The sequence below is a fragment of the Hirundo rustica genome, chromosome 1, assembly GCF_015227805.2.
Source record: "Hirundo rustica isolate bHirRus1 chromosome 1, bHirRus1.pri.v3, whole genome shotgun sequence".
In the NCBI taxonomy this organism is placed as follows: Eukaryota; Metazoa; Chordata; class Aves; order Passeriformes; family Hirundinidae; genus Hirundo; species Hirundo rustica.
The window spans coordinates 102,051,197-102,070,476 of NC_053450.1; the positions used below are offsets into that span (position 1 = coordinate 102,051,197).

Here is a 19,280-nt window from a genome sequence, read left to right on the forward strand (position 1 = left end):
AATGGAGCTTGTGCTGTATGGAGATGTCATCTTTTTCACTGTATAGCTCTCTTATGGAAAAAAATAACAAAATCTGAATTAATGTAAACATTTCTTTAAACATATAATGCACTAAAAATACTTCTTGGCCTGTGTTCTTGACAATTTCCATTGAGGACCACAGTATCACTAAGAACAGAACATATCCCTCTGGGTTTTAAGTGGCCAGAATTTGATTGAATAGACCAGAAGACCATACACTTATGACAGTATCTCAATTTAATATTGGCCTCTGTGGCATAAGTGTTATGATTTCTAATGATTAGTTATGCAGTCATTGGTAGAACAGCCTCCAGTTGGATCTTGGTGTAATTTAGAGGCTTTCTTTACTCTGTAAAAAGAGTACATATTCAAATTGCTTAGGAATTTATTCTTTAAATGCTGCCTAACTGTAAATTCTATGTCTTTTTATTCTTGTGCTATAGAAACCAATCCTGAATGAGTTGCAGCTTCATTTTCCTGTGTTGATCTGCCCCTGTCATTAATTAGAGAAAGACTAGAAAGGAGATAGAAAAAATATGCCCCTTTATTACTAAAAAAAAATAAAAATGGCTGCCTGGAGTGGGTAGAGGAGAGAGTTGGAAGACAAAGGAAGACATTTCTTTTAATGATTTTTTAGTTGAGATAACCTTTAAATAAGGGTGTAATCTTGGAAATGGAATCAAGATGTTTATTACCAACAGATCAGATTTTAGAATCATGCTGAGTATTAGAAGAAGGATAACCTGGGTAAATGAAAAGAAAGGGGAATTATTTAAGCAACTAGTAGCAGAATAAACACATTTAGTGTACCCCAAAGGTTCACCTGCCCCTCTAAACTCATAGAAGTTTTCAGAAGCCATTCTATAAGTTCATCAAATTAGGATAGAGCCTTTCAACACATTGTGCTCAATTTATTTATGTAAATAACAAGTAAAAGGATTGTAACTTGATAGAAGAGGTTTTAGTTTTATGTCATGGAAAATTTTAAGTTAGCAAGAGAGATGATTTTTATGTTCTGTTGAACCTCTGGAAATCTCATAAACCTTAACAAGTGTGGCATTCTTGGTATGGTGATAGAACTCTAGCTAAGGGTTCAACACTGCTTTGTTTGATTACTTCAGATAATTCTCATTAAAATTTCTCTGTAGATTATAATTTATTAAAAAGAAAAAAAAACAAAAGGTGAAGTAAAGGATTATGGTGGAACACATTTGAAATAATGATTTCCTTTGGTCTGATGAAGTCCTGCTGCCAGAATTTCTCTTTGCATTCAGCACAGTATTGTTACTGTATTCAGTATTGGTTTTGGCTAATCAGTTAGATTGCAAACTCTTTTAAGAAGTGACATATGATTAGGACAAAAGTCATCATTTATTACTTATTATGTTATAGTGAAAGCTATACAAAATGTGTTCAAACTTTAGTTTTGGACTTCTAAAACAGATATTCATTAAACTGTCTGAAAGTCATAGAATCATCAAGGTTGAAAGAGACCCTTAAGAGGTTCAGTTGTCAACCTAGAGCTACTACTATAACCCCTAAACCACTAAAAACGTCATCCAGATCCAGCCACCTCTTAGACGTCTCCAGGAGTGGTAATTCCACCCTGGGCAACCTATTCCAATGCCTGACCACCCTAACACTGAATTTTTTTTTCCTAGTATCTGAATCTCCCTTGTCTCATCTTAAGGCCATGTTCTCTGGTCATCTCACTGCAGGCACAGTAGAAGAGACTGGCCCCCAGCTCACAGCTTCCTTTCAGGTAGTTTTAGAGAGCAGTGCGGTCCCCCCTGAGCCCCCTCTTCATGAGAATAAACAACCCCAGCTCTCTCAGCCATTCCTCATAAGAAACATTTTCCAGACCTTTCACAAGTCTTCTCTGGCCATGCTCCAGCACCTCAATATCCTTTCTAAAGTGAGAGGCCCAGAACTGAACACAGCACTCGAGGTGTGGCCTCACCAGTGCAGAGTGCAGGAGGGTGATCACTGCCCTGGTCCTGCTGGCCACGCTGTTCTTCATAGAGGCCAGGATACCATTGATTTTCTTGGCTGCCTGGGCACACTGCTGGCTCATACTGAGCACCCCCATGTCCCTTTCTGCTGAACAGCTCTTGAGCCACTCCTCTCCAAGCTTGTCAGGCTTCATGGGGTTTCTGGGACTCAAATGCAGGACCCAGCACTTCCTCTTTGTCCTCATGATATTGTCCTCAGCACACAGATCATGTCTGTTCAGGTTTCTCTGCAGAACCTTTTTACTCCTGAGCAGATCAGTGCTCCCACCCAACTTAGCATTTTCTGCAAACTTACTGAGGGTGCCCTGAATCCCCATGTTCGGATCAACCAAAAAAAGATGTCAAACAGGGACCAGCCCCAAAAGCAAGCCCTGGGGAACACCGCTAGTGACCCATCGCCAGGTGGATTTAGTTCCATTCACCACAGCTCTCCAGGCTTGGCCATCCAGCCTGGTTTTTATTTACTGTGGTGTTCACCATCCAGGAGGATGCTGTGGGAGACTGTCAAATGCTTTACTGAAGTCTAGATAGAATGCATCCATAGCCTTTCCCTCATCTGCTAAGTGGGTCACTTGGTCATAGAAGAAGATCAGATTGGTTAAGCAGGACCAGTCTTTCATAAATGCGTGGTTGCTGGACTTGTTTCCCTGATTGTCCTGCATGTGCCAGGTATTGGCACTCAGGATGATCTCTTCCATAACCTCAGTTGGAACTGAGACTGACAGGCCTGTAGTTTCCTGAATCATCCTCCAGACACTTCTTGTTGATTGGCTTTGCATTTGCTAATTTCCAGTCTGCTAGAACTCCCCAGTTAATAAGGACTGCTGGTAGAGGATTGAGAGTGGTTTAGCAAGTTCTTTTCCTTCCCTCATTACTCTGGGGTGGATCAATGTGACCATCAATGTGAGTGTCTAGTCAGAGTTCAGTTATTTGTAAAAATGCATTGCCTTGCTTTGAATGAATTTGGTAGTACTAGATTTCTCTAATAAATATATTTGAAGATATTTTTATTCTAGTGTCCTCTGTGATAGAAGATTTTGGGTTTGATACTAGTTCAATATTTTGTAAATTGGTTAAAGAATAACTTCCTTCTTCAGAGTATAATTTGCAATGTTGCCACTACTTAAAAAGCATTACATAGAAGTGCCATGTTTTGACTCCAGAGTCATTGGTAATACTCAAGTCAAACAGAACTTTGGACCACATTTCTCTGACTAGCATGCTGTGTAACAGCTTAGTAGATGAACCACATCTGCAATGTGAACAGCATTAAAACTCAAAAGAGCATTATGGGTGTTGCTTAATCCTGCAGAGGCACAGAAATTATAATTTTGTAAAACATCCTATTTCAAACTTTTCATTCAATTGCATGGATTTGTTTCTTGTGACATCGCTGTAGTGCATTAGTGCTTAAGTAGTTAATGGGCAGTGAATGGAGATTTTCAGTCTTAGAATTAAAGCCTTTGTTGTTCTGCTGAGGTAATACTGTAATGAATGGGGGATTTTACTCTGATAATAGGAAGATAACATTTGCACATTTCTCACACAATCAAAAAAGCATGACTTGTTTCTGTTTGTGCTTCCCCATGTATCAAATGAAAAGTCTAAAAATCTCCCTGTTTGCACTGCTGCAGCACAAGCTGTTGAAATTACTATTATATTTTATTTTTGTATTTGTTCACTACATATAAGATGAAAATGACAATGTCAGTAGACAAACACACCTAAAATTCTTTTTTCCATGCAAATATTAATGCTGATAAATGTGGAGACAAAAAAGATGAGTGCTGTAAATGGTTAGATGCATGCATATTTTCATTGTAAATGACATTGTTCCTGTCATAAGATCAAAAGTGAAAAGTGCCTTAATACAGCTTGTTTGGGATGTTGACAATTTTCCATGGATAAGCATCCTTATTACTGATTAAATAAAAAAATAGTATCCTTCACAAAGTGTATATAGCATCCAGTTTGGAGTCTCTGGATACTACACTATTGAAACAAGAATAAAAATTACTATAGTTATTCTGATGCTTGTCTTCAGAGATAATTAAAATTTATGTGAGCAAAATCTGTTTATCTTTAGCCTAATTTTATGCTTTGTTTTTTCCATTCTCAGCTGTGAAATATAGCTACTATTTTTAGATTAGAAAAGAATTGTTTAGGTTGGAAAAGAAGTTTAAGATCACCAAGTAACTCAACACTGCGAAGTCCACTACTAAGCATGCCCCTAAGTGCCACATCTCTTAAACACCCCCAGATGCAGTGACTCCACCACTTCCCTAAGCAGCTTCTTTCAATGGCTGACAACCTTTTCTGTGAAAAAATGTTTCCTATTATCTAATCTAAACCTCCTGGGTTTAGAGGCCTTTTCCTCTTGTCCCATCACTTGTTGCCTGGGAGAAGAGACTGGCCCCCCACTTCACTACAGCCTCCTTTCAAGAAGTTGTAGAGGGCCGTAAGGGTCATCTTTTAGCCTCCTTTTCTCCAGCCTGAACAATGCGATCTCCCACAGCTGCTTCTTATAAGACTTGTGCTCCAGATCCTTCACCAGCTTCATTGCCTTTCTCCAATGCTTCAGCATCTTTCTGGTAGTGAGGGGCTCAAAACTGAACACAGGATTTGAGGCTGCACCAGTTCTGAGATAAAGCACTGCCCTGGTCCTGTTGGCCACACTATTCCTGATAAAGGCCAGGATGCCATTGGCTTTCTTGACCACCTGGGCACACTTCCGGCTCGTGTTCAGCTGCTGTCAATCAGCACCTCCAGGTCCTATTCTGCTGGGCAGATTTCCAGCCACTCTGCCTGCAGCCTGTAGTCCTGCCTGGGGCTGTTGTGACCTAAGTGCAGGATCTAGCACTTCTTGTTGAACGTCATGCCGGTGGCTTTGGTCCATTGATCCAGCCTGCCCAGGTCCCTCTTGCAGAGCCTTCCTGCCCTCCACCGGATCATCACTGCTGCCCAGTTTGGTGCTGTCTGCAAACTGACTGAGGGTGCATTTGGTCCCCTTGTCCAGCATATTGTTAAAGACATTAAACTGAACTGGCCCAGACACTGAGCCCTGGGGAACTAGTGACAAACCAGATGTAGCACCATTCAGCACCACTCTCTATGCGCAACTATCCAGCCAGTTTTTTTATCCGGTGAAGAGTGCACCCATCCAAGCCATGAGCCGAAGAAGGCTGTGAGAAAATGTCAAAGTCTTTAGTAAAAGTCCAGGTAGACATCAGCCACAGCCTTTCACTTGTCACCCTGGTTTTTCTGAGTTTTTTAAACCTTTTGATTGTTCATAAGATGGAGTCAGGCTTTTTAGCTTTTGTACAATATTAGGAGCAGTTTTTGCCTTTTCTCACACATGTAACATAAACAAATCCTTTGTTTTTCATTCTCTGTCCTTTGTTTGCATATTTCTAACCTGAAAACAATTGTAACTGACAGTTGGTCTGGCCATTCGGCTGGGAGGTGATAACCCCAGAAGCCAATCCACAGCCAGATCCACAAATGTATAAAAAGTAAGAAATAAATAGGCAGAGAGGCTCTCGGGCTTGGTTCAGCCTTGGGCTCTCTCGGAGGAACATCTCTGCCCTGCAAATCTCTCATCTCCGTGTGGTTGCTTTGCGTGTTGCGATCACATTTCACTCATCCACTAAGTGATTTGCCTTGCCATAAAAGATCAGGTTGGCCAAGTAGAACCTGCCTTTCATAAACCTATACTGGTTGTCGGGCATGTGCAGCATGATGATCCTATGACTGAACATTTAGGTGTTATCCTGTAGAATATGCAGCCTTCCTAGAATTCTTTGTCCTGCAGGACTTCTTCCCAAGGGACTCTCTCAACCAATCTCCTAAACAGGCCAAAGTCTTCCCTCTGGAATTCCAAGGTAACAGTTCTCATGACTGCCCTCTCCTTCCTTCTACAAGAATTAAAAATTCTATCATTTAATGACTGCTATGCTCAAGACAGCCTTCCACACCCAACCAGAATTCCCTCTCTGTTCACAAATAACAGGTCGAGAGGGCCTTTTCCCTAACTAGCTCTCACCAAGTGCATCAGGAACTCATCTTCCACACACTCCAGAGACCTCCTAGACTATTACCTCTTTGTTGTGCTGTATTTTCAAGACATCTAGTATGTGGAAGTACCTCATGAGAACAAGGGATAGCAATCGTGAGACTTCTCACAACTGCTCATAGAATGTTCCATCTGCCCTTTGTTGTGGTTGAGTGGTCTATAAGACTGCCACCAGGATGTCTGCCCTGTTGGCCTTCTTGATTCTTACCCATGAATACACAACCCTATCATCACCATCATTCAGCTCTAGAAAATCAAGACACAAAACGTTATAGTGTTAGAGAAACCTGTATGCAATGTAGCAGAATAAACTTTTTGTAAACTGAATTTTGCCTGGAATTAGTAAAGCTGTGTGAAATACAGAACACAATGCATTTAATATTTCAATGCATGTATAGTCTTTCTTCAGCGAGAATAAGGTCTTAAGAAATAATTGAAGTTTATGGCTAAAGCTGTCTGATATGTCTGTTATCAACATCTGATTTCATTTGTTAGAACACTGCCAAAGTTTTAACTGTTTTGGCTGGATTTTCCATGCCATGGAAAAGAAAAGGGATTTGTTTTCAAAGTTACTTTGAAATGATTCATCTGTTTCCAGGATCATGTTATGGGAAAATCCATTGATAGACTTTTTTCTTTCTTTTTTTTCTTCATGAGAAACCTAGTGCCTTCAGTTTTTGGATTTTGCACAGCCTACACATTCTGACTTCGGAGTTCTTGGTATTTTTTGCCCTAATACTCTCCTTAATAGTTTATTTTTTAAAGTAACAGGTTCCTTAGAGATATTCCTTTGTAATTAGGAAGCTGAAACAAGATTTTTTCAGTGATTGAAGTAGTATCTTTCTTTATACTTTTAGAAAAAAAAAGACTAGTATTTTTTTGTAATCAAGAAAATGAAATCTATTCTTCCTTTTGGAATGTGTATTTTTTTCAACTGGAGCTTTTTTTTTAAAATTATTTTGTTTTGTTTTGTTTTGTTTTGTTTCCCTTTTCTCTTTCAGGCTACTGTTGTCTAATAGCTTCTATGGTCAGGATTTTTATTTTTGATCCTTCCCCTAAAATTCACCTGAATATGTTGAAGTTTATTTTTTTGTTTGTTTGTTTGCCTGTTTGATTGGAGATTGAGGAGAGATAGGAGTCCATTTAACATGCACTTATTCTTGATACTCAGTACTACATAGTACATACTTTTGAAATTGCAAGTCCTACATCTGCTTGTTGTATCAATCTTTGCTATTGTTAATGCTAATTGAATCTTAATCAGGAGCTGATCTCCATGCTGTGGGAAGCACAGAAGCATTAATTCTGGTCTTTTTTAAGCTCTAAATAGCTCATTAAAATAATTTTTAAATCAGTTCTTTTTTGTTGTTTCATTTCACTGAATGTAGCAGTTCTCTGTGATGCAAATGCATTATATTTTTGAAGATGTCCCACTTTCTCTATTTATGTAGTCTAATTGTTTTTTAATAAAGCAAAAGATGTTATCAGACATAATTTTCAAGCAAAAAAAGTAATTACACAACTGTACCTTAAAATCTGTTTTGCTCTTTTTATCTATCTTAACCTCTAAGAATTCGTATTCTAGATAAGGTATTCAAATATATTATCGCTTGTTTTCTTATTGTGTGGTTTGGTTCAATTAACTCCTCCTAGCACATCTTTTGTGTGACTGTGATTTGCTGTGTGCTGTTGGTCAGGTGGCTAACTGGAATCAGCAAATCCCCCATGCTTCATGTGATTGCTGGCATGGATTTGGATACCTGCCTAAGTGTCTGCTTGGAAGACACAAGAACAGGACACTATGGGAGACCTGTTTTAAAAGTTATTTGTCATTAAATATCAGATTTTATCTTCACAAGATTGTAGTTGTGGCTAGGATTATGCCATTTTAGATACTTCAGTGCCAGGAGTTTTCTTTTGTGAAGGGTGAATTCATGATAATTTCCTGGAGTTTTGCATTAGGAGAAATCAGTATCACTGAGTAGAAAACAATTTTTACGTGGAGCACAGTGCTCATAACATGACCACAAACATTCTTCTAAAATTCACTTTAATAGTATTAAGCCTTGGTCTACGTGATAGTAGTAATACTTTTTTTAGTTAACTTTTGCAGGCCAGACCTGCAGCCTTGATGCAGGGGCACCACAGATGAAGCAGTATAATCTTGCTCCTTTGTGGGCAGTGGCTTTGCTGTGTATTTGCAGATGGGGATGTCTGCCCTGCCTATAGGTGTATCCCACTCCTGAACTGATTTTTTAGCTTCTGCAGATCTTTCGACTTTGGGCTAGATGGGTGGCCCTTACAAGCCTGAGTGTAAGGTGATGTTTGTTGATGGCACCTGGGGATGCTGTGGTTTACTGCTGGACCCCTGCATGATGGGCTGCCTTGAATTGTGGCAGCTCCCTTGCCTCTGCACAAGGCTTTGGTTTCTGCTGGACAGTTCATTCTTGCAGGAGTTTGAAACACAATTCTCTGTTTAAAAACTGGTAGAACACCACTGTTCATTGTGGTATAGTGCCACATCCTGAAACAGTTGGGTCAGTGCTTAGGAATTGCATAATTAGCTGGAAGAGTGGGGGTTTCCTGTAGAGATAGAGGTTTTGGGTTTTGATATGGGTTTTTGGGTTTTTGGATAATGCAAAAATGACTCAAGGAGCAAGAGCTGAAATCCACTTGATGCACGTGTACATGGAAGCAGGTTGCATAAGGGCAACAGCGAATAACTGCAAGAGCAAAATTAGTCAAACTTAAACATTATCAGTGTCAAAATACTTACTAGGGAAAACATAAACCAGTAAAATCATTAGGTAAATACTAGCATAGGATCGGTGATTTTATGAGACCTTTTATAGTGTTCACGAAATGTGGATTGTGGTCTTATGTTCTCAAGTAAAGTTTTTAATATATCACCAGAAGTATGGAAAAGGTGTAAATGGAAGAAGTATGGAAATGGAAGATTATTGGCCTCTGCACAACAGAAGGCAATGGTATTTTCTAGAATGAATTTTTTTCTCTACAAAGCTGTAAATTAATAATAGCATAAGTTACCTATGCCAGTGTAAAATGCCTGAGTCTCAAAGTTCATAAGCCTACATGCTTGCTTTAAGAAAAAGCAAACAAAAAATGAGACAGAAATAAATTAGCTTGGCTTAGAGTCAAAGCATTGTTAAGATACAGACATGAAACTGGAGGGAGAAGAAAGTAAAGAATATAATTAAAATGTTATTTTCTCTTTCCAGTTACCTGTCTTCTTTTGTTATTCATATACACTTGTTGAAATTTCATGTAAATGATTGATTGACTCAGCGAACTCATTGTAATAAATTATGTTTGATGTGCTATCTTGAAAAAAAACCCTTTGAAATTCTGTCTCTCTTCTTTGTCTACTGACCTTCTGGCTGTTAATATCTTGTTTCTCATCTGTCTGATTCAATCATAATCTAGCATAGCTTTTCAGACCTTAATGCAGTTCTCTTTTTATTCTGATTTAAGTAAGACTGTAACACTAATATGGGATTTGGCCATCAGCAGTAATATTAGAAAGGAATGTTGAAATATGTGTTCCCTTTACTGATGTGAAATAAAATTAAAAAAAAAGAAGCTTATTTTTAGGTATTTGATAATGCATATTTACAGTGCCTAGATGTGTCTCTGCAAGAAAATGAATACAGAGGTGTCTGTATCATTGTAATACATCTGCTTGAATTTTGTAAGTTCAAAGGTTATTTTAAGGACTATTTCTTAATTAAAGGAGAAAATAAATAGGTCTATAAGGTTTCAGGAAAGGCGTTTTAAGTATAGATTTTTAAAATACTTAGCTGAATATGTCATACAGATGTACCCAAACTCACTTTGAGAGATTGATTGTATCATAGAATATAATGTAACTCATTAACTCATTCTACTGCAAGAGGTCTTAGCAGCAAGGTCCTGAGTCTTGAATTACAAGGAAATTTGGAAAAGTAGACTTACATTGTTACAAACATTTTTTTCCAAAGGATATAATGTCTATAAAAATGTTCATTTGGGATATCTTTTTTATGCTTATAGTTCAGCAGTTTGCTTAACAGCTGTAAGACAAAGGTAGATGAATTCTTTGTGTTCTTTGTTAATGACATAAATTGTATATGCTGAATGGGTTTTTTTGCACAGTGCCTCTTTAGTGGGACTAAATCTTTGGAGAGACCAAAGAGAATGAACTGAGCCAGGAAGAGAGGAAAGGGAAAGACATGGTAGTCATCAGAAAGTTTAATGGGACTGTAGAAGTAGAATCATCTTCTAAGTTTGCTGAACTTGTCAGAAAGTTGTTATGAATGTGGCAAAAGGCCACAGAGGTCACTCAATGGTGTGTTTTTACATAAAACACAAAGCACCAATATATTTACTTTATTGTGGCCTATACAAGTTTATTTGTTTGGTGATGATACTACAGCTACTGCTAGTAATTCATTTTGTCTGGCTAATTTGACTATTAATAAGGTACCCAAATCAGAGAAGGAAGTCAGAGGAAGCCAAAAACTTTTCTTCCTTCATGATTTATTGGAAAAACAATAATAAGCAAACCAGTTTCATAGGCTACATAGGCATATGCATTCAAGCAAGTGGTCAGTATATTGACTGAAATGGAATTATTCTTCATTAACTAAGCAGCAGGCTGAACTGAGACTTTGATATAGTCTGAGCAACTGTTAGTTCCAACATCGCCATCTTTACTAAGCTCTGACTTCCCTGGCATTTTCGGTCTCTTGCTACTGAAACAAGTGTGAAGCAGATGCCTTAGTGGTGAAAGGTCAATATTGAGTGAGCATTATGTTTTATTCCCTTTTTTCTTAGTACTTTGGAGAAATCTAGATGTGTTTGTTGTTGTTGTTGTTGGTTGGGTGGTTGGGTGGTTGAATGGTTGGTTGGTTTCTATGTTTGTTTTGTTTCCATTACTGAAAATATTACATTCTTCTCATCAAGGAAGCTGAAGCAATTTGCAACACTGTGTTAAGAAGATATATATTTTAGGGATAAAAGTTTTCAAAGTGTTTTTGTGAAGAATTTTGTTTATGAAACTCCAATCCTTAATTTTAGAGCATAGAATGTAGAAACAAATGGATAGCATGAAATCTTGGTTCAATTACATTCAATATCAATATTTTGGGATTTTGTTTCACTACGTTTTAATTCATTATGTCCTTCCCGGAGTTAAGTTTGATACAGCATTTCCTATATGGAAAATGTGGAAAATTAAATGCATGTTCTTGGTCTTTAAAAGTAAAAGCTGGTTGTAATGGATGTGTCTCACCTGTCAGTGAATTTTGTGTGTAATGTGTCAGCTGTGTAGTGTTGCATATAAATACAGAAGAATATCTAATTAATAATATTTCATCATCACTGCAGAGCCACTTGCTGTGGTAGAGAAAGTATCATTATGGACTGTGACCCAAATTGAAAAACAGCAGAAATTATGGGTCAAGGCTATGTGTTACTGATAAATGGTACACTCTTGTAACTCTTGTAACTCATTAACTCTCTATCTCTTATGGTGTATTTCATTCTTTGTTGCTGAGGAAAGTTGCAAACTAGGAAAAAAAAAATCTTTCTAGATACTCCCAGCTCCATTTCCTTGCTGAGATTTTCCTGGGTACCAAAGGACAGACATGGCTCAATATTTTTAGCCAAATGAAGTGACACTGGGCTATAAAAAGCTGGGCCTGAAATCCAGCTACAAAATGTTTTCCAACTGTTCTCAGGAATAAGGAATTGTATTTCTAGTTAGTATATATAAATATAATTTTCGTCAGTAGTTAGACTCTTATTTGCTGTATATTTTCTTAGGTTTTCTGCTGTACTAAATCACTGTATCCATGATTTACAGTTAAATATTTTCTGTAAATATGACAATGACACATTCACATTGTCTTTTCAGAATATATAGAGAAAGAAGAAAATGAAATGGCTTTTGTTTCCTGGGAATTCTTATATAATTCACATATTGGAATATGAATGGTGGACTCTGAATTAATTCCGTGTTTTGTTGCAGGCTAAACTGATTAGTAGGTACAAAAGAGTATAAAGCAAATGTCTTCCATTTAATGGGAGAAATAAGGAGAAAATAATATTTTTGGAAAAAAGTTTTCAAATAGTCTAATGTTTAGGCAAGCACTTGCACTTACTGGTGCAGCTAGTTAACAGAATAAAACAAATGCATTGTGTCTGATGAATTAGTGATAACCTTCCACGGTAACTCTAACACTTTATTGTCTTACTTGGCTACAGATATCGTCACACGCTGTATTCCCTTCAAAGAATTAAGAATAAAGAATCTGCTACGGGTTATAACAGAACCACTGATTTTCATGCATTACTGCATCACAAATGTTAATTTATTTTTCCTAAGATATAATCATACTTACAAAATATATATTAAAACTCTCACATTCTGGTTCCTAATTTGGCATGCTATATTTTCCAAAAAGTAAATAAAAGTTTTCCAGTTCTGTCTGACTAATAATTTGCTAAATCTCTCCTTATCTTCTAATGACAGATGATATATCAAGGCCCAAGACTTTATTAATATTACAGAACATGTAGGGAGCTGAAGAATTCAGAAATATTTTCCATAACTTGGACTATAAAATGAGAAGCATAGGAGAAAACTAAAAGAAATTTTGTAACTGAGGAATACTGTATAACTGAGGAATAACTGTAACTGAGGAATAAGTCTTTGTGATTTAAGCAGGGGACTGAGGTTCAGGAAATGGTGAGTTCTATCCCACAAAGTCATCATGCCTCCTACTAGATTTCGCACAAGACACTGCTGCAGCTGACCATTCTGCAAAATATTTAGGGTAACATTCTCTTATCTTTCAGGGTAGTTTAATGCTATGTATGTCCAAAATTTCTGATGTTATAGGGAACATATTAATTTTTGAGTTTATTGAGTTGTACTTAAGCATTTCCATGATATAGCTGTAGCTTGAGTTTTTTCATAGTAAGAAAGTGTACAGAATATATAATATCTAAAGGATACTTTTGTGACATAAATATGTTAACTTATGTATCTAAAGCATATAGAAAGAAATCTCAGAGAAGTTGTCAATAAAGTTTCTGCTTTCTTGAATACTATATTTTTTTTTCCATTTTCAGGTTGCATGTCTCACTCATGTAGCAGCTAATTACCTTAACTGCAAAATTGAAGCAAAACGCTGGGGTACTGCTCATGGAAGCATTGTTCCATATCAGGTAAGCAGAAAACATTAGGTTTTTTTTCTCCTGGAATTAATTATTTGATGTATTATGAGATTGAGAACTGACTTTTCCCATGACCTGTAGTCTGTAATATGTCTGTGGTGAGGTAGGACAAGGATGTTCATTGTCATTTCTGCATTTTGCATATTTATTCATCAGCAGTAGATTAGTAATAGAACACTGAAATAGATCAAAGGTGTTTGCTGAAACTGGATGAGTTTAAAGCTAGCATGATGACTTGATTGGTTTTCACCTATCAGAGAAACCTTTTTTTTAAGGGTTACCTGACATCCATTCCATACCATACGAGTTATAAACAGAGATCTTTCCATCTTTTCCCTCTGAATTTTGTTGGTTTTATTTTGTGAGTCTACAAGGGCAGTCTAAATGACCAAAATAATCTGTCAGTGCTATGTATTTGTAATTTTCTATTAATTTTGCTACAAATCACTGCCTCAGTGAGATAACAGGTTGACAAAAGGAATTAACCAGAACTCAGATTTCCTCAACAGAATTCATACTCTGCTACATCTAATGAAGGGTTGACATTCCTTAAAATAACATGATCTTCATCATATAAACAAACACAGGGAAAAAACCCAAAACCTCACTGCAAGTTTTATCTTACTTTTGACCAGTACAGTAAACTCTTCTAGTTAAAAAAAAAAAAAAAAAAAAAAAAAATTGTTCTTTTCTAGCTGTTCATTTTGTGTTCTTAGATGGAGGTCATACCTTTATGGAGACTTGAGTATATATTTAAGTTTAAAAAAATCTATTCTTTAATATTTTTTTTGCATTTCTTATCAAGTAGTCATGTTTGCATCTAGCTAGGCAGAGCATGTGTTTCTTATTTTATGTCCAGAGTCCTTTAAGTCTTGAGAGGAGCAGTTTCCAGCATTTGCCTGGGAGAACTGCACCCAAATACTGCGGAGTTTCTTTACTCTCTCCTTTCTTTTTAGAGAAAGTGAGGGAAATTTAGTGTATAGCCTTCCCAGCAGTGAAGATCATGGTGATCATAATTGAAAGATTTGCTGTTGTTGACTGTAAAATCCGGAGCAAAAAATTTCCACTATTATGCAGAACTCTCTCACTAGTTAGTCACAGACAGACCTCCTCAGGTCTAAAACCAAAATGAGCTGGTTTTGTAAGGACTAAGTCTACTTCATCTAGGAGAATTTTTCCAAAACTTGTACTGAATAATCAACTGTCTTGTTATGAATTAGCTACAACAAATGGCACATTGTTTCAGACCGATGGGAAGGTGTTGTGGCTCTTTCTGCAAGACCAAGTTTAGTCCTGCAGTATTCTTGTCTCCAGTAGCAGTATGGTGTAGCAGTATGGGTGTATTTTCTAGAACCAGCTCTCATGACCCAGTATAACCAAGCATTACACAAGTATTTACATTTGCTGTGTTTCTGTGATGTGACCTTTTGGTACAAGCCTTTTGAACTTTAGTATGTTGAAAGTATAAAACAGATCTGAAGTATCTGAAGTTTGTGTAAGCAAACCCAAAAACCTGACTAAACATAGCATTTTATCTTCACCATACGGCATTTTGCTGAATAATAAAACTTGCATTCTTTTATGTCCTTTTGGTCTCAGTTTTTCCACAGTCAAAATGAAAAGCATACATTGCGTATCATTTGTTTCTTTTTTCATAGACAGCTCTTTAGGAGAGCTGTTTTAGTTGTTTTTCAATTTAATCTTGATTAGTCATTATGAAAAAAAGATTTTTAGAAAAATATCCTAATAAAAATATGGTTCCTATGTTTCTGTAGTAGGTATTAGAAATATTGCCTCAACATTATAAACAAATTTAATCTGAATTTTCTTGTTCATAAACCAATAATTAGGGCGGATTTCTAATGGGTGGAGCTGTGCATGTATGTGTTTATGTCTTAACATTGCATCCGCTAGCATGGTTGCAATTCTGATTATAGCCATAAGAATATTTTGGTTTTAGAGTTTTTTTGTTCCCTTTACTAACCTAAGCTATACTTAGATTGCAAAACTCTTCATAAACTTGACTTAACCATCACTGTTGCTATTGTACTAGTTTTACAGTTTCTTCTACAGCTAATTTGTAATATAGTAATTTGTAATACAGAACAGATCTCCGAAACCTGACTTTCATTCATTATTCTACTTAATGAATATGCTGTCTTTTGTTTACTAAGCTAATGACTGTCACAACACTAATTTTTACTTTTTTTTTTGTTTCAAGATATTTTATGCAAGTGAACTGCAATTTGTTCAAATAATGAAAAACATTTCAGAAAATTGCATTTCTATATATTTCACAACAATTAGGTGGTAGCAAACTGTTGGTTGTTTTTTCACAAAAAAAGCTTTTGTCCTTTATTTTGAGGGGTTTTTTTGCTGTATTTTGAGTGTTTATGCAGGTAATAAATTATGAAGTGATATAGAGCATGCAGTCCTGTAAAAAGTGTCAGGTTATGTTAAATCGTGGAGGGTTGGGCAAACATGAGATCCTCCAATAGATATTAAAAAGGAAAAATCAAAATAACTTCCATCATCTTTCAGTGTGAGAGATGTCTGATCAGAGTCACACTAGAGCACTGACCAAAATAATAAAAAACCCTGCAAAAAGCATCCTAAAAATTTACCTTAAAAGTAATTTTTTGGCTTACAGATGTTACAATCATCATTCTATACTGAATGCTATGATAGCTTTTATTTACTTGAGTTTCACCTGAATAAATTTGTTCAAAATATCTTTGCAAATTGTTCTATTTTTTTCTATTTACAAGGTCAAATTTACCTTTGACGGTATCTCTGTTATTTTACTGAATTTCCCTATTGCTTCTTGACTGAAACACTAGCAGCATAATTTGTCCCTGAATGTGCTCTCTAGATTGACCTTTGTTACTTTTCTTTGTATTTAAAAACATAAAAATTAAGCATGGGTTTTCTCCATCCTGAAACTATTAACATCTTTGAATATCTAATTCTGGTCTGGTCTGAGATGTTAAGTTTGATGTGCGAGGGCTTTCATATTCTTAAGGTTTTTCTCATTTACTGACAGTGTGCTGACTTTGTGACATGATTATCTGAAATATCTGAGTTTTCAGTTCTGTGTATGTGTACCAGAAGCCAAAAGAAAGGGTTTGAGTGTCTTTTGAGTATGTAATGTCTCCTAGGGTTCTTGTAAAACTAACTGTAAAAGTTTGCCACAGATTTTCAATGGAGGTGAAATTTGCAATGTGCCACAAAGATTAATTACTCTAGATTCTTATCAGCCAAAATCAGAAATAGTTTTTTGAGTCCTGAAACCTTCATGAAAAATTGCCTACTTTGGGCATATCTGCTTTTTAATCAGAGCGATGTAGCTTGAACAGGTCACTCCTGTGATAGTTATTTTAACTGGATTCCAATTTGCTTGGTTTCAAGTGTTAAAACACAAACGTTGAGTTCTGTACTGTACCTTAAATATAATTAGTACAATTTTTAAAAAACAGTTTCTATAATGAGGCACCCTGTTTAGCAACAGCTGCTCCATAATTATCCAGAGGAAATCAGGGCTTAAAAGCATCCGGTTTACATAATTGTGCTGAATAGTAAAGTTCTACCCTCATTCTAGTGGTTTCAGTAATGTAGCTCTCTTGCCTGTACCATGCATGAGATCTGGACATTCACATTTTCATCTTTCAATTGTCCCACTTGGAATTCATTTTCCTGAGAAAGTCTATCAAAGTGGAATGTTTAAAAGATGCTTCATGTGGCAGCTCTTCACCCTGCTGTCAGACACCCTGGGCAACTGAGCAGGCAGGTTTAAGAGGCAAACTTTCAGGAAAGGTATAGGGCTGTTTCCTCTCAGGCCATAATGATGGAAGTTTATTTGGAAAACAGAAACCAAGTTCTTGCCGATATCTAATGGAAATGGTATTTTTGTTCCGGATTTGGTCCTAAGATGCATAGGGTTTTCTCAAGGATAGTTCGCTATATTTTCAGAATGTGCAAAGGGCACAGTCATTCTAAATGGAAGTTAAAAACATGAGACAGTAAAGAATTTTAACCAATTACCTTTTCTGTTGACTGACCTGTGCATTGTAATAACCCATCAGACCTAACACTAATGGTTTTTTGTGTTAAAGCATCACTTAGATTCTTTAAGTATTAACTTCTTGTGCTAGGCATAAAATTTCCTTCATATGAGGAAGTTATCTCGGTGTCAAAGTCAGTTGAAATGTGTTATAAAAATCAAAGTATAAGCTCACAAGGAAGTGAAAGGTATGAGGTATTAGGAAGATGAGTACAGTCAGATAAAATGTCTCTGCATTATTTTTATCATCTGCATCTCATACATTTAGTTATAGAATTTCATACTGTCCAGGAGTCTTACAGAGAAAATCCCACACATGTCACTTGTGTCTCATCACAAGGAACAGAGAAATTCAATTATTGACCGCATTCATCTGGCAGAGATGCTTTCACACAAAGGCACAATGTGCACCAATTTTTCTACCTCAGCTCTAGAGAATCTCTCAACTTCAGTCTCTCTCTTTTTTTATTTTTTTTTCTTGCAGTGAAAAGGACAGCAGAATAATGTCAATCATTTAAAAATTTCAAACTGCTTATTCCATGCAAGAATGGTGATATGTACTAATTTTCTTGTCTGTCTTTGTGTGGTTTTGTTGGATATTTCTGCAGTTAATGAATCTTGGAATCAAAAGCAACAAAGAATGGGACTTTGAATATTTGCAAAGTTTTGTTTTGTGCATGAGACTCTCCTTAAATAAATTTAAAATGGAAGAAAATCTTTCTGCTCTATATTAGCCTAGTCTAGGAGAAGATGCAACTTATGCACAGGAAATATAGTAAAATACAGATTTTTTTGGGGGGGAAGTTTTAAATTCAGGCAATGCAAGATGACCCCTTCTTACTCTGTGAATATTATCTACATAATTCTCATCTGGACTATTTAGACTGCCTTAGGGAGGGGCCCATTTTCTTGTATTTTTTTTCTAAGCAATGAAGCATATATACCACTAAGCATGAAAATTTAACGTGTTCACAGATCAACTGTGAATAGAAACTTTGTGTTCTCAAGTAACAAAGCATGTTCTACCACACTACATGGATAATATTTCCAAAGAACAGTTTGGCCATCCTCATGATAAATGTCTTTACTCATATGATGAATACCCAATACTTTAGTGGCCTTGATGTACTTACCTATAGGTTTGTTTTCTAATTATCTGCTTCCTTTATGTCTTCATCTTACAAGGCACAAGAAAGAGTGTCATAAAAAAGGCTTGTGTCATAATGGATTCTGTAAAACAAGAAAACAAGAATATAATTTGCAGGATATTCCCCCTTTCATTGTTCTTGAACAAGTTTCTACTCGTTTATTTTCCTACTAGTTTTTTTCAGAAGTTTCCTACCATGGTATGATGAGATTAACCACTGACTGCACAAACGTTTTGATCTCATTGTGATTATAGAGGACTAGTGTTGGCACTCTGCTTGGTAAGAAGTGCTGGAGTATGGATTTTTTTCCTTGTTATTTTAGTAATTGAAAAAGTATAGTAATCATCTGTGGCAATCTCTATAGAAAGCTGCTTTTATTAATAATTAATAATGAATAATTAATTCTAGTTATTCAAACCTGACAACATTATACTGATAATTTTGTGGGGATTGTCCTTCCAGGGGTTGCCAAGCCTCTCTCCTGGCAGCGCAGCTGTCTGGAAACCAGTTTAAACTGCCTTGGGCAGTTTTAGATATGCTCTCAGTGTATGATATGAGATGTAGTTATAAATTCTTTCATATATATCCTCTCTTGTCAGAGACAGCACTTTAAAGAAACTCACCTTGTATGCACACAGACAGCTTCTACTTGTACACAGGGAATTTTCAGATTGAAATAAACTGCATTTTTAATTGAAAACCTGACAGGTGGTTTTTTGGGTTTTTTT

General features: G+C 36.4%; 1 protein-coding gene across 6 annotated transcripts in view; it reads left to right on the forward strand.

The window, feature by feature from the left end:
- SUGCT (succinyl-CoA:glutarate-CoA transferase) overlaps positions 1-19,280 on the forward strand; it is a 344,184-nt gene that overhangs the window by 61,751 nt on the left and 263,153 nt on the right. For all 6 annotated transcript variants that reach the window (XM_040064398.2, XM_040064391.2, XM_040064381.2 and 3 more), the window contains exon 9: positions 13,240-13,335. In XM_040064398.2, coding sequence (XP_039920332.1) covers positions 13,240-13,335 — 96 coding nt within the window. The remainder of the gene's footprint in view (positions 1-13,239; positions 13,336-19,280) is intronic.